We start from the raw sequence: 14,452 nt of genomic DNA on the forward strand, positions 1-14,452 counted from the left end.
AATATAACCATATTAAATAACAGAGCATAATGTAATCTTGGTACAGGATATGCTTGCTGCAACTTCAGAAGGCCACAAGCTCCAGAGCCCATGTGCCACAACTAGAGAGTCTGGGTGCTACAAAAAAGATCCTGCGTGTGATGTAGCCAAATAATTAATTAATATAGGTCTAATTCCCTAATCACTGGGCTTATTTCCCCCTTAAACACTAAGATTCCAAAGGTGTTTTAAATGATTTTGCCTTAAACACTAAAACAGCCGGCACCATTCCCTGCCTATTATCAATCCCTCCCCTTCCAATCCATCCTACACACACCTCAGATGAATCTAAAATGCCACTTCTCTACTTAAAAAATTTGTAAGGGCTCTAAAAGACTGCAAACTCATTATGCTTTTAACGATTTTCATAATCCAATCCCAAAATGCTACTTTTCACTACTCTTCTCTAAGACCCTTCTACTCCTAACAGATAACTGTAAGCTAGCATTTAGAAAAATGATTGAGTTGAGGAAGATATTAATACTTTAGTTGAAAAAAGGAGGTGTGACAGTCACACTGGGAAAACTGGAGTATACAGAAACACCCAGGACTTTTCTCAGAAGAACCCTAATTCTAACTCAGAAAGGAGAAAATATCTTAGAAACAAGATCTACTGGGCAGTGAGGGGAAAGGGTTTTGACTTATAGTTTCTCAAAGGCAACATGATCTGGGCTCTAGCGCCATAAGTGAATAACTTAAGATTCCAGGACACAGAATATTATAAAGTCCTGTGCCATGAGGGTAGAGTGATCCAGACCAAAATGGCCTGATGGCACACTTCACCTCTTGTCTGAGATGAACCTACTCATTCCAGCTCATATTCATAACGTGGCAACAGAACTCTAGAGCGTTCTGAGTCTTTAAGTTGAGCACTTGCTGGAAAAGGTTGGGCCAAATCTCACTGTCAAAAAGTAAGGACACTAATTATGAGACCACTTGTTGGTATTCTTGAAAGCAGAAAAGTGAGTGCAAGTCACTCAGTCGTGTCTGACTCTTTGCAACCCCCTGGACCATACAGTCCATGGAATTCTCTAGGCCAGTTTACTAGAGTGGATAACCCTTCCCTTCTCCAGGGGATCTTCCCATCCCAGGGATCGAACCCAGGTCTCCCACAATGCAGGCAGATTCTTTACCAACTGAGCTATCAGGGAATCCCGGAAAGCAGAAAGTCCTGTCGAAAAACACACTACCTATGCCTAAGGATATGTTGAGGTCTACTTAGTCCTCTTCTTTTTTTAGTGAAGAAATTGGTCTTCATTATATAAGAAGTACATGCTTACTACTGAATTTTCTTAAGAGATAAGCAAAAATAAGGAAATAAAAATTGCCAAAATTCTCTCCAGAGGAAACTACTTTTCAAATTTTGGTATGCACTAGTTCAGGTTTCTTAGAGATGTGAAACCTGTCTGCAACAATGGACACCTCTATACGCAATCAAGAAAAACTGAACCAACTTAAATATTCATCACTAGGACACTAGTTATATGAAAAATCTGTATGGATATTCACATACTTTTACTTTCATATGCTGCTTCATTACTGACTTTTCCATTCAACAATAAGTTATATGAAATAATAGTACAATATTGTTTTCTCCCTGTCCAACTGGCAAAAATAAGAATATCATGTATATAATAAGGACTATTGGGATCCAAGAAAGAGGTATTTTAATACTTCATACACTGTGAAAAAACATAAACCAAGAAGAGCTGTTTTAGGTAAGAATTTGATCAGCTCTTTCTTCTATACCATGTACATTAGATGTGAATTTCAATACCAATCTTTCTTTACTTTCTTTTTTTTTTTTTAAGTATTTATTCATTTGGCTGCATCAGGTCTTAGCTGTGGTACACAGGCTCTTTGTTGCAGCCTGCAGGCTTCTCTCCAGTTGCAGCACATGGGCTTCAGAGCACATGGGCTCTCCAGTCGTGTCACACACAGGCTTAGTTGCTTCGTGACATGTGAGATCTTCCCAGAGCAGGAACCCAAGTCCCCTGCATTGGAAGGCAGACTCTTAACCACTGGGCCACCAGGGAAGTCCCTATACTTTCATCTTTGTTGGCCAATTCCCTCTTTCAGTGATCCATCTTTGTGAAATGTCATGTGGGTTTATAGCTGGGAGACAGGAGACAACACAACTGCACACTCTGAATCACTGAACAGCAGTTGGGCAGTGACCAGCCACTGGCAGAATTTGAAGAGTGATGTGATCAGTCACTGTATGAGCATCTGTTATTTGCACAGTGATTTGTGAACTGAAGAGCTAGCAGGGAACTTGTACTTTATGCAGTTATGCACATAACATATTGTGGTAAGTGAAATTCGAAACTGCTGAGGGGCTGGTGTTATTAACTAAACCAAGGAAACGGAAATGTGTGTATATCAGAATGGTGCTGAGTGAGGACTGCTGCCAGTACCAGGCACCCATCAAAGAAAATGAAGATTTATATACACAGACAGAAAGAGAGCTCTAAAACATTGTTAAATGCAAAGATAATGTCTAAGAACATTATATAAAAAACTTCCTGTTAAGGTAAGGAATATTTTTATATGTATGTATATAGATTGGGTTCATTAATTCAACAAATATTTATGAAGTACCTACTCTGTGACTAGCATTGTTCTAGGCACAAGTCACAGCAGTGAAGAAAATATGTAAGGTCTCTGTCCCCTTATAACCTAAAAGTTTTGTCAGGGTGATAGATCAAAAGTAAACAAATAAACAATAAGATAAATGGAGGGCTTCCCTGGTGGCTCAGACAGTAATGATAAATGCAGACAGTGGTAAATGCATTTGTAAAGAAAATAAAATAAGGCGATGTGCTTCACTGAAGAGTGCCAGAAGGATGACATTGTAGCTGAAAGTGGTCAAAGAAGGCCTCTTAGGAACCAGCCATGTTTACAGAAAACCACCTTAAACTGTTTACAAAACAATGCAGAGGACAAGCAAGTAAACAGCAATAGTGCAATGGCAGGTCAGGACATGTCTACAAAAATACAGAGATATCACAGGAAGAGGAGGTCTTAAAAGAGTTTGGCTTCCTTAGAAAATGGTATACAAAAAGGGACACAGGATGAGCTGAATTAAAGCCCAAGGTACCTATACATGCCATGTTGAAGAAACGCATCATTTCATATAAACAGGAAGGAGAGAACAGACCAATTACCAAGAAAAAGTCAAAAACAGTGTCCCAGCATCCATTATAGGCAAAGTCTCAGGTCTAAGGCTTTGATTCCAACACTGTACCTAGAATTCCCAGAAGTGGGCCGCCAACTCAAGGAGCTCAGTGGAGATACTAGGAGATACATTCTGTCTTGGTTGAAAGTATCTGCTATACATGTGTAGCACAGGGATCTGCTTAGCATAAGTTCAACAAAATTCATGCTTTACTTTTCACTGATTGCAGAAAGAAGTTTCTAAGAATCAGCTGCCTACCCAGAGGCTACATTACCTAGCTCCCTTGCAACTGAGACTAAATGACTGGTTCACCAAAGAAATGTGAATGCCAAGGACAGGTATCACTTCGGACACAAGGAGGTTAAGAAGGGGATGCACTTTCTCCACCCTCCATTCCTTCTGCCTGTTGGATGAAGAGAACATAGGGGCACTTAGGGAGTGGCAGAGCCATATAAGAAGAGACTGGGTCTCTGGCTTACCACATAAAAGGATGTCACCTGTCGACTCCCAAAATACTCACACTGGACTATTATGTCATTGAGAAATAAACTACTGTGATAAGCCATTGAAATTCTGGAGTTTACTACAGTAATGTATATTATCTTAACGTAAGTGGATGAGAACTACACAGAGAACCCTTCATTAGGTAGAAGCCAAAAAATTAACTTGAGTAGAAAGCTGGCCAAGGAAGAAGAAAAGACTGACAAATATATGCTAATGAATGACATACCTCATATTCTGGTCCAAAGCCAGCATAACCACAGAAGCGCCCAGAGACTCTCCAAAGGTACGGAATTCCTCCAAAGAGAAGAATAAGCTGTAAAACAAAGCATATGTTGGTCACATTTAAGCAGTACTAGAAACTACCATTGGAGAAGGCGATGGCACCCCACTCCAGTACTCTTGCCTGGAAAATCCCATGGACGGAGGAGCCTGGTAGAGGCTGCAGTCCATGAGGTCTCGAAGAGTAGGACACGACTGAGCGACTTCACTTTCACTTTTCACTTTCATGCATTGGAGAAGGAAATGGCAACCCACTCCAGTGTTCTTGCCTGGAGAATCCCAGGGACCGGGGAGCCTGGTGGGCTACCGTCTATGGGGTCGCACAGAGTCGGACACGACTGAAGCGACTTAGCAGCAGCAGCAGAAACTACCATATGAGAGTATGTTAAAAAAAAAAAAGAGAGAGAGAGACCTATCTTATTTAGGATAAAACACACATTTAGACAAATAGAAACCAACTGAGATACTAAGGTTAGACTGTTAAGCAAAAGTTTTTCGCCTATACATTTTATATGGATGAATTGTATATGTTATTTTATTTCAATAAAGCTGTTTAGAGAGAGAGAGAGAGAAAAAAAAAACTTTTGTCAAAAGACCACAAAAGACCTTAAGAATCAGGAACTAAGCTTAGAATGACTGAGTCAACTTATCAAAACTCCTACGAGTGACAGAAATGAGATTTAGGCCAGGCTCTATGGATCCATAACTGGCTTCTCCTTGAAAGGAAACAGCTCTCTTGGTTAGAACAAAGTATTAGTATTGGTGTAACTAAACATGTCCACCTACCAAACTGGGGGACAGAATAGGCTATCAGAGCCATCTCTGGATAAGGAAAAACAGAATCCTGAGGTGGGAATCAGGGTTTCACAGGAGTAGGCCCCTTTCTCAGCACCACCCTTTGCCTTGAGCAGATAAAGTGAACAGAGATATTCACCAAACCAACAAGACATATGAATGAGGGAGCAGTTTTCAAAAATGTGCAAAGAATATATGCTTACAAAACATGACTTCTCACAACAGATACCAAGTTTGTGGAAGCATTTTGTCCAAGAGGAGTCAATATCTTGTTTTTTCACCATGAAACCTTGGAAACACAATGATCACACTCCTTGGTCAGAAGCACAATATTCCCATCCATTCAGACATGGTTCCTTGTGGCTTTGAGAATTTGGGGCATTATCATATATTGCACAGGTGTCCTTCCAATCCACTTTCCATTTTTATATATGTATCCGTAAATAACATAGTGGTTTGGTGCTAGTGGTATTGTTTAATTGCTAAGTCATGTCTGACTCTGTCTGACCCCATAGACTGTAGTCTGCCAGGCTACTCTGTCCATGGGATTTCCTGGGCAAGAATACTGGGGTGGGCTGCCATTTCCTTTGCCAGGGGATCTTCTCAACCCAGAGATCAAACCTGCCTCTCCTGCCTGGCAGGAGGATTCTTTACCACTGGAGCCACCAGGGAAGCCTAATATAGTGGTTTACCTATGCTTTTTAAGAATATATATAAATGAGATCATATTGTATTTATCATTCTACAACTTGCTTTTTACACTCTACATCTTTTTAGATCCATATGTGGTGAGTTTTAACTTTATTTGGCATTATCAGCCTGTTCTCTAGTGTTTATACCAAATTATACTCCCATTAGAGCATTCCTGTTTTCCACTATCTCACTCATACTTGATCTATTCATCTTTCAGATTTTTAAAAATATTTATTTGGCTACCTCAGGTCTTAGTTGCAGCACGTGGGATCTTTTGTTGCGGCACGCAGGCTCAGTAGTTATGCTGTATGGGCTTAGCTGCCCAGCGGCATTTGAGATCTTAGTTCCCCAACCAGGGGTCGAACTCACATTCCCTGCACTGCAAGGCAGATTCTTAACCACTGGACCACGAGAGAAGTCCCCATCTTTTGGAGTTTTACCAGTATGCAGGGGATTGATATAATACCACAGGTTTCAAATATGGTCTCTGGAACAGCATCAGCATTGCCTGGGAATCTGCTAGAAATACGTCTCCGGCTCCATCTTAGAACCAGAATCAGAAACTGGGAGAGGGGCCCAAGAGTCAGTCTCCAGTTATATGCGGTGTACAACCAAGGTCTGAAAATCACTATTTTAATAAACTGCTTTTTAAAAGTAAGGCCCCCTTAACTCTATATCCATCGTTTCCATTTTAACTAACTCAATCTTGGATATAAACTATTTTCCCAGAGGACATGCTTTGGCACCACTCTGTGTGGTATATGCTCCACTTGTTGAACTAATTGACTTGGAATGGCATTTCCTTCATCCTATTCTCAATACTAATAAATAATGCAGAATTAAGGATTTATAATGCTTTGGGGAAAAGGCTGGAACACCTATGATTAAAAGTCCAGCTTTTAAGTGTCAAGGGTAGCTTTAATATGAACTCTGAATGCATCTGGAAACAGCTAATGCTAATGTTGTTTGGCATGCTTTGGGGAACAAAAAACAAAACACAGCCAACCGTAAAGTTTCTCTGTATAGACAGGTGTCCTTTAAAAAGAACTAATGATGCCAAGAAAAACAAGTCACCTGCTTTCACATATATTATTTCACTAAAGTCTTGAAAAGCAGCCAGGCTAGGGAGCACAGTAATCTCTATCTTATAGATAAGGCGACTGACACTCAGAAATGTTAAAGTAACTTGCCCAGAGAAACCCAACGACTAAGTCATTGCTTTGTGTTGAGTACCGTACTAATTGCTTCATTTATATTATCTTACTCAGTCCTTGTCACAAATCATATGAAATACAATACTAATCTATCTGCTTCTCATCTTAAAAGAGGAGAAAAAATGAGACTCAAAGAGGATGAACTGCTCACTCAGAACTGATCAGAAATTAGAGAAGCTAGTTTGAAATTTTCCCACTCTGCCCTACTCTACTCCCCAACCATTCCATTTCTTGAGAGGGCTCTTTAGTGACGACTATGAGATAGCAGGCCCTCCCTGGTGGCTCAGATGGTAAAGCGTCTGCCTACAATGCGGGAGACCCAGGTTCAATCCCTGGGTCGGCAAGATCCCCTGGAAAAGGAAATGGCAACCCACTCCAGTATTCTTGCCTGGAAAATCCCATGGATGGAGGAGCTTGGTTGGCTACTGTCCATGGGGTCGCAAAGAGTGGGACACGACTAAGCGACTTCACTATCACTATGAGATAGTGGGAAAGCTCGTCTCAGAGAGGGGGGACATTTTATATCCGGGTGCTTTGTCACATTTGTGTGAACAGTGGCATCTGTAATTGGTCACATGGGCCTCTTATGTTCCCTTGGGTAGAAAGTAGCACAGCAAGAAAGTCTAATTTAGTTTTTGTACTTTTTCTTTGTGACCAAAGCTTACAAACCAATTAATTTTAATCAACACAATGGGAACTAATGAACTTGCTTTCAAACAGAACAGGATTTCAAAGTAACACAAAACACTTCTTATCTAATGGCAAATATAGTTTACTAATTCCCCAAGGATAAATTTACTATATCCATGTTGCCAGTCCGAGAGTTTCAAGAATGGTTTCTTTTTTAGATTCAGAAGAACAGAGTCTGAAACTCCGTTCTCTCATTTGGCAGTGAGGGTCACCTGGCCATTATATGGCCAAGCTGTTTAATTTCTCTGAGCCTTTGCTTTCTCATCCATAAAAAGAGAATAATAATGCCTATATACTTTCTACCTCAGTGTGTGTGTGGCTAAGTCGCTTCAGTCATGTCCAACTCTGTGTGACCCTATGGACTGTACTCCCAGGCTCCTCTGTCCATGGGATTCTCCAGGCAAGAATATTGGAGTATTCTTGCTCCATGCCCTCCTCCAGAGGATCTTCCTGACCAAGGGATTGAACCCGTGTCTCTTACATCTACTGCGATAACAGGCCAGTTCTTTACTAGTGCCACCTGGGAAGCCCTTCTAAAACCTCAGAGCATTGTTGTAAACATCAAACAAAACCATAAATATAAAAGCAATATATGAAGTGAAAATCACAACTCACACAATTATTATGAAGATGACTGTTACTGTTCCAGCTTTAGCCCATCAGTACAGCTTCTAGTTTGAGCCATAGCACATTACAAAGGTCTCTCATTCTATATATGGATTCTCCTAACCTCTGTCATCTCCTAGAACAAACTGAGCCATTCCCATGGACACTAAGCACAATAAACAAGCTACCAGCCATCTTTCCTAGAATGGTTTATGTGACAGCCAAGGAGACTGAAAATATTTTCCCTGTCATTGTATAATGGCCTTGTAGGGGTTAAGTGAATGAATTTCAAAGAATCAGACATCAATGAGGGGAAAGGACAGTGTCTAATTCTACCCCTCTACTTGCATCTGAAGGCTGATTTCCTTCTTGGACCATGTCTCTAATAGAAGAAATGCTTCAGATAAATTAGCCAAAACCAGATACAATTCACATATATCACACATGTATATTTTTCCTGGTTTGGCTGGAAGGCACTGAGTTTTAATATTAATCTTCAATATCACAGTAAATAAACTTGGCTTGGACTAGTAAAAATAATAAAAAGTCAATTCCGAAAAGACTAATTACTAGCAATCACTGTGTACCCCAAAAGGCAATATAATCTTATTTTTCAGACCATTTATTAATTTTTCTAAAATGCCTCTTCCAGAATCTTTGCCACTTTCCATAATCTTAAGGAAATTAGAGAGCTTCCTAACAACTTGGTTCTAACCACACTAGTCTTAATAATACATATTTGTCAATGCAAATTTTGTGACTTACTAGATAATTCTATAATCATTTAACAAAGCTACAAACAGCTGGTTTCTTTTACTGATGAAACAGTTATGGTAGCCAATCTCAATTACTTTCACGTGTCTGTATTTTTGCCATAAGCTTCTTTGCCTTAAATATGTTGCTGCAAACATTTTCACTGCATAACCAACTGGCTGTAAAGAAATTTCTTGTGAAAGATAAAACAACTGGTTGACAGTTTGGGGGTTGACAATTTGGTTTCAACTGCCTAAAATTAGTTAGCATAACCTTCAGTTAGTGATGTTATTGATGGCTTTACTGAATTGGCTTCTTACTTTGAAACACACTACTTCACAGGAGAAAGAGGCACTGAGGGTCTCAAAGGTGCACAGTTGAACCCATATTTCCCATAGAATTTTGGAACATCTATCAGTGGACATATTACAATACACCAGAAAAAAATACAGTAGAGAGGCTTTAACAAAGCAATACAGGGCTCAGTTACAAATATGCATCCTAGGATTTGTAAACCAGTACTTCTCTTAACAAAGGAATAAGTTTTAGTGAAAAAGTGCAATACTAAACAATGAGACAAATCAACAAGAAAAAAATGTATACAATACTATGAACAAAAGACTTGGAAGACAAAAATGCTTATGTACAATTTACAAAATAATATTAGTTATTACACAGTATTGACATGAATTCACACACATTTTAAATGCATTCAAAGTTCTACATTTTGCAATAATGTCTTAATTTTGGTATCAATTTTACATGCTTCATTATGTCTTTTTTGATGTCCCTCTTTTATTTTTCATTATTTTATCTTTTATGGCAAAAATGCCTTACAGTCAATTGGTTATGTGAAGAAAACGTTTGCAGCAAAGATGCTTACAGTCAAAGTACCTAAAACCTTATTTTCAGTTTAGGAATCTTTCTCTTAGTGATATTGAGGGATCTAAAAGAGTTCTGGAGAAATTATGACAGAATATTCTCTTAAAAAGAGTATAAAATCAAGCCATGAAAAGACACAGGAGACTTGAGTGCCTATTACTAAGTGAAAGAAGCCAATCTAAAAAGGTTATAAGCTATAAGATTCCAATTACATGACATTCTGGAAAAGGCAAAACTGTGGGAATAATAAAAAGATCAGCTGTTGCCAAGGATGAGCGGGCAGGCAGGGACGAACAGGCAGAGCACAGGCCAGTGAGACTGTTCTGTATGGTACAGTAATGGCGGATATTTGTCATTATACTTTTGTCCAAACCTACAGAATGGGAAACACCAAGGCAATGTAATTATGGACTCTGAGTGATAGCAATGTGTCAGTGTAGGTTAATCCATTGAAACGAATGTGTCGCTGTGACTCAGGATGTTGACAGTGGGAGAGTTCTGCACATATGTGGGGGCTCAGGGTGTACGGGGATGTCTGCACTTTTTACTCAGTTTTGCTGTCAACCTAAAACTGCTCTAAAAAACAGTCTAGTCTTTTTTAAAAAAAAGAATATATACCCATTTTTCATTAATATAAACTTATGGATTCTATTCATGTATATATCACTCTATATTGTACTATTTATCAATAGTAGCTCTTAAAAACTTCAACAAAATTTAACTTATATAACTTAATTTTGTGCCTAATGAAATAAGTAGAGTATGGTGTTTTGGCTCAGTTAGATATATGATAGATACATAGAATGAGTCACATTTCAGAATACAGAATGGTGCTGAGTTTTAAACTAAGTTTTATAAATGGATAAAGAGTAGCAGATCTGTCTTTAAAAAATAAATAAATAAAAATAATAAAAACGTAAATAAATAAAAGACTTCTGGGGGTTAGTGACAACCATGACTATGATGATAAAAAACACAATAGACAACACTCACGGAGCATTTACAGTGGATCTGACCTTGTTCTCAGCATCCTATGTATATTAATTAATTTCAATCCTCTCAACAACACATCAATGAGAAACTATTATTACCACACAATTTTAATGGAAAATTTTAGGCACAGAAATGTTGAATGACTTGCTTGAGGTCACAAAGCTAGTATGATTGAGCTTAAATTCAAACTCAAGCCACTGCAGTTCAGTCAGCTCTAAACCTCAACAGTACGCACTTTCCATTGTTCCTGCTGTTTACTTGCTCAGTCATGTCCAACTCTTTGTGATCCCATGGACACAGCTTGTCAGGCTCCTCTGTCCATGGGATTTTCCAGGCAAGAATACTGGAGTGAGCTGCCATTTCCTTCTCCAGGGTCCATGGTTCTCAGGGGTGGAAAACCAAGAATCAGTCTTATGGGTGCGGGTGTGAAGAAATCTTACTCATTTTATGTGTAAAGCACAGTTTTATATACACAGACAGTACAGAAACAGACATACAGATATCTGTGGAGGGGCAGTTAGGAAAATTGGCTAAAAAAGTACCAGGGTCAGGGGCCAGGAAAGATCACAAGAAGAAAACAGAGAAACAGCTTGGTACTGTACAGCCTCTCTTCTTTTAGCATGGGGAAAGACCGGCCCTATTTTACTAAGTAAAAACTATCTGTCACTCATTACTTCATTCAGTAAATATGAATTATATGCTTATTATATGCCAGATACTTGGTATAAAATGATAAACAAGACTTTAAAGTACCCTGTCTTTAAGGAACTACCAGTCTGTCATCCAAACAGGCAAATTCAATACAATGTGCTAAGTAAGTACTCTGATGGGAATAATGATGGGATGCTGCCTAACCCAGACTTGAGGGATGGGGAAATTTCAAAGAGTTTCTTAGAAGATATGATGTCTCAGATCCTAGTGGAAGAGTAGGAATCAGGCCCCAGTGTAAGAGTGGAGATGAAGGGGGACAGGAAGGCCAGCCCAGACAGAGATACCAGCCTGTGAAAAGACTCAAGGTCATAAGAAACCAATCTGGGTGTGAGATGGACAATAAAGAAGTGGGAAGAATTTGGGGGAAGGAATAAAAAGATGAGGCTCAAGTAAGCAATGCCCCAGTCAAAAGGACCCCTTAAATCATGCCAGGAAATTTAGACTTTACTCTGAAGGAAACATATGAGTGAGTGGCCCCAGTGAGCCAGCAAAAGGTTTTACGTAGAATAACATGATCAGAATTGTGCTTCAGGATTCCTTGGGCTGCAATGTGGAAGATGGGTTAGAGTCATGAATGAGGCAAGAAGATAAGCTGAAACTGCTACAAAAATAACTTAACAATGTAAGGTTCCTTTTTCCTGTGTGGCCTCAGGGTAACAGTTACCATATTCCACAATTTTCAACTGTCTATAGACAGTTATGTTTCTGCCTCTTTTGCTCCCACTCATTACTATCAACAGTAAAGGTTAAGAAAGTATTCTGGGACTTGTAGGTGTGGTATCTACCCTCTTTTGTGTCACAGAACACAAAAATGAAAATAAACGTTACAAGGTATTAAATAATTTGAGAGATTGTCTCTCCAAGAAGTAAGGTACTCACAGTGCCTTCAACCTCTGAATAGAGTCCTGACCAGAAGCTGAAAGTACTTTTATCCAGCTGATACAGTCGAGATTTCTCAAATGTTTCTGAATCCATGATCTGTCCTAACTCCAGCGGTACATGAGTTGTAGTTTTATATACCCGTCTCTGAAATATTTTGAAGAAAACACCTTAAGGAAACAGTCAAGCCAACTTGTTACTTATTATAATAGTTGTTTACAATCAAACATTGACTGGCTTATAACATTAACTTGCCACTTAAGCCTGATGAATTTGCTCTATACGTGCACAAATACTGCATTGATCAAATACACTGACTGTTAAAAACAACTGGTGAAGAAAGTAAAAGGAGAAAACCTGAAACTAGGTGACCAGGTGAAAATAAAATCAAAGCTGTCATCACACTTAAGTTTGCACAGGTAAACCAAAATTGTAACATTACAAAGGCTACCAATCATTCCAGGAATAATATATATCCTATCACACAGAAAACAAATCCCTGGATAGAAGAAAGTAAATATGCTAACCATGGGTATTAACAGCTACAGGGACTAGTCATTAAATTTGATTCTAGAAGCCAAATTAAGGGAAATTTGAAAAATGACAGAAACAGATCAGGTCCTCAAGAGAGAAACTCTTATTATACCAAACTCTAAAAAGTAATTTCAGCCCATGGTACATAATAGAGGGAACAGATTCCACATAATATAATGGACAGCATTTTCTACAATGGTTTTATAACAAATGGCTTTTCTATTTATTATTGGATACCCTAACAAACCCTTGGTAGTTGGTGTTACATTAAAGCATAATTGAATAAAGAAGACTACCAAAAAGTAGTTACTATAACTAGGCTTATTATTAAAGATAGGTAGATGTTCAATAACCCATCTTCAATTTAGACACTACATTCTGTGTGCTTACTTTCTGCAAAGGTATTCTTCTAGGCCTAAAGATTTTGTACTAATGAAGGTATCCTAAGAGCTTAGTCAGAGAACCTACTGCTATTCAGCTTAACACCTCTTTGGATATCATGGACTAAAAAAAAAAATCTAGATAGAATCCAAACATTGACAGACATAGAAAAATTAAAATTTTCGATTTAAAGATTCATACAGAATGCAATCTGAGAGGAAAAATTTGCAGAGGAGAAAAAAATGTAATGCTCAAGAAAAAGTTTCCAGCAATTAAAAAAGGAAAGGTTTTCCTAACCATCACAGTTGACAATTCAGTGCCAACATAGAAGAAAACCAGCAGTGAAAGACTGGTCAATTACACTTAAAAATCTATCTCATTTAAAAGTTCACATTTCAGGAATTCCCTGATGGTTAAGTGGTTGGGACTTCTGCCCTTCCACTGCCAGGGCGAGTGGAGAATCTAAGATCCCTCAAATAGTACCGTGCTGCCAGAAAAAAAAAAAAGTTCTGATCTGTAATCCATCAAACTGTTAATTCTGATTATCTCCAGGGAACTGTTACTAGGTAACTTTCTACTTTACTGTTTGAACAAAAACAATAAATATGATTTTAAGAAAATACTGTTCTTTGGGCAAAAACCAACATATGTGTTTCTTTTTTTAAGGGAAAAGAGTTCAGGGTCTTGGAAGGACTGAGAAATCTTTATTTTCAGAAAACGGCTTCCTCGTCCTATGGTTAAGCGAGACACAAATGTCATGGGGAAGCTGTGATTCTAAACTTTTAGCACCTTCCTTCTGAAGGCTTATGGGTTGCTGCCAAACATAAAGGAGGTAAGTCTGGGTCCGAGAATCTTCAGGAAGTTGTGGGGTAGGTACAAGAGCTCAGGCCTGACAAGGCGGAAGCCCTGATTCCCCTTTCACCAGGCCCTAATCAGCCTGGGGCCCATGACCACGTTGCGGAAAACATCCTGAAGCACCAGATTCCCTCAAGGCCTACCCCGCCATCGGGCCAAGATATGAGGCTCACAGGGACCCATCACGTCAAGGTTGCTGCTGTGGCCGCAGCAATCATCCAGGGACTTGGAGTGGAGAACGAGGCTGGCCTAGGCAGGCCGGGTGTCGGGGTCAGGTGGGCCCTGTCTAGGCTCCCCTGCCGCCGTGCTAGGAAGGTCTCCCAGAGATACACTGTCCAGGAGAAGAGCAGCACGGCCCCGAAGATACGCTTCTCGGCCGGCATCTCCCATATCGCGTCCAGCAATGCCCACATCCCCATGGCCACCCGGTTCCGCCGGCTCCTTCAGCGTGTACTGGTGCCACACC

General features: G+C 39.4%; 1 protein-coding gene across 2 annotated transcripts in view; it reads right to left on the reverse strand.

The window, feature by feature from the left end:
* The window catches only part of ZMPSTE24 (zinc metallopeptidase STE24), a 42,792-nt gene extending 28,346 nt beyond the window's left edge, over positions 1-14,446 (reverse strand). The window contains exons 1-3 of one of the 2 annotated variants that reach the window (XM_010862721.1): positions 14,283-14,446; positions 12,217-12,363; positions 3,948-4,034 (exon numbers count right to left, since the gene is read on the reverse strand). In XM_010862721.1, coding sequence (XP_010861023.1) covers positions 3,948-4,034; positions 12,217-12,363; positions 14,283-14,405 — 357 coding nt within the window. In that variant the 5' untranslated portion in view covers positions 14,406-14,446. Of the gene's footprint in view, positions 1-3,947; positions 4,035-12,216; positions 12,387-14,282 lie in introns of both variants that reach the window. The other variant, XM_010862722.1, reaches the window with a different exon arrangement.
* Between the last annotated feature and the right edge of the window lie 6 nt (positions 14,447-14,452).

This window comes from Bison bison, unplaced genomic scaffold (assembly GCF_000754665.1).
Source record: "Bison bison bison isolate TAMUID 2011002044 unplaced genomic scaffold, Bison_UMD1.0 scf7180017864484, whole genome shotgun sequence".
Classification (NCBI taxonomy): Eukaryota; Metazoa; Chordata; class Mammalia; order Artiodactyla; family Bovidae; genus Bison; species Bison bison.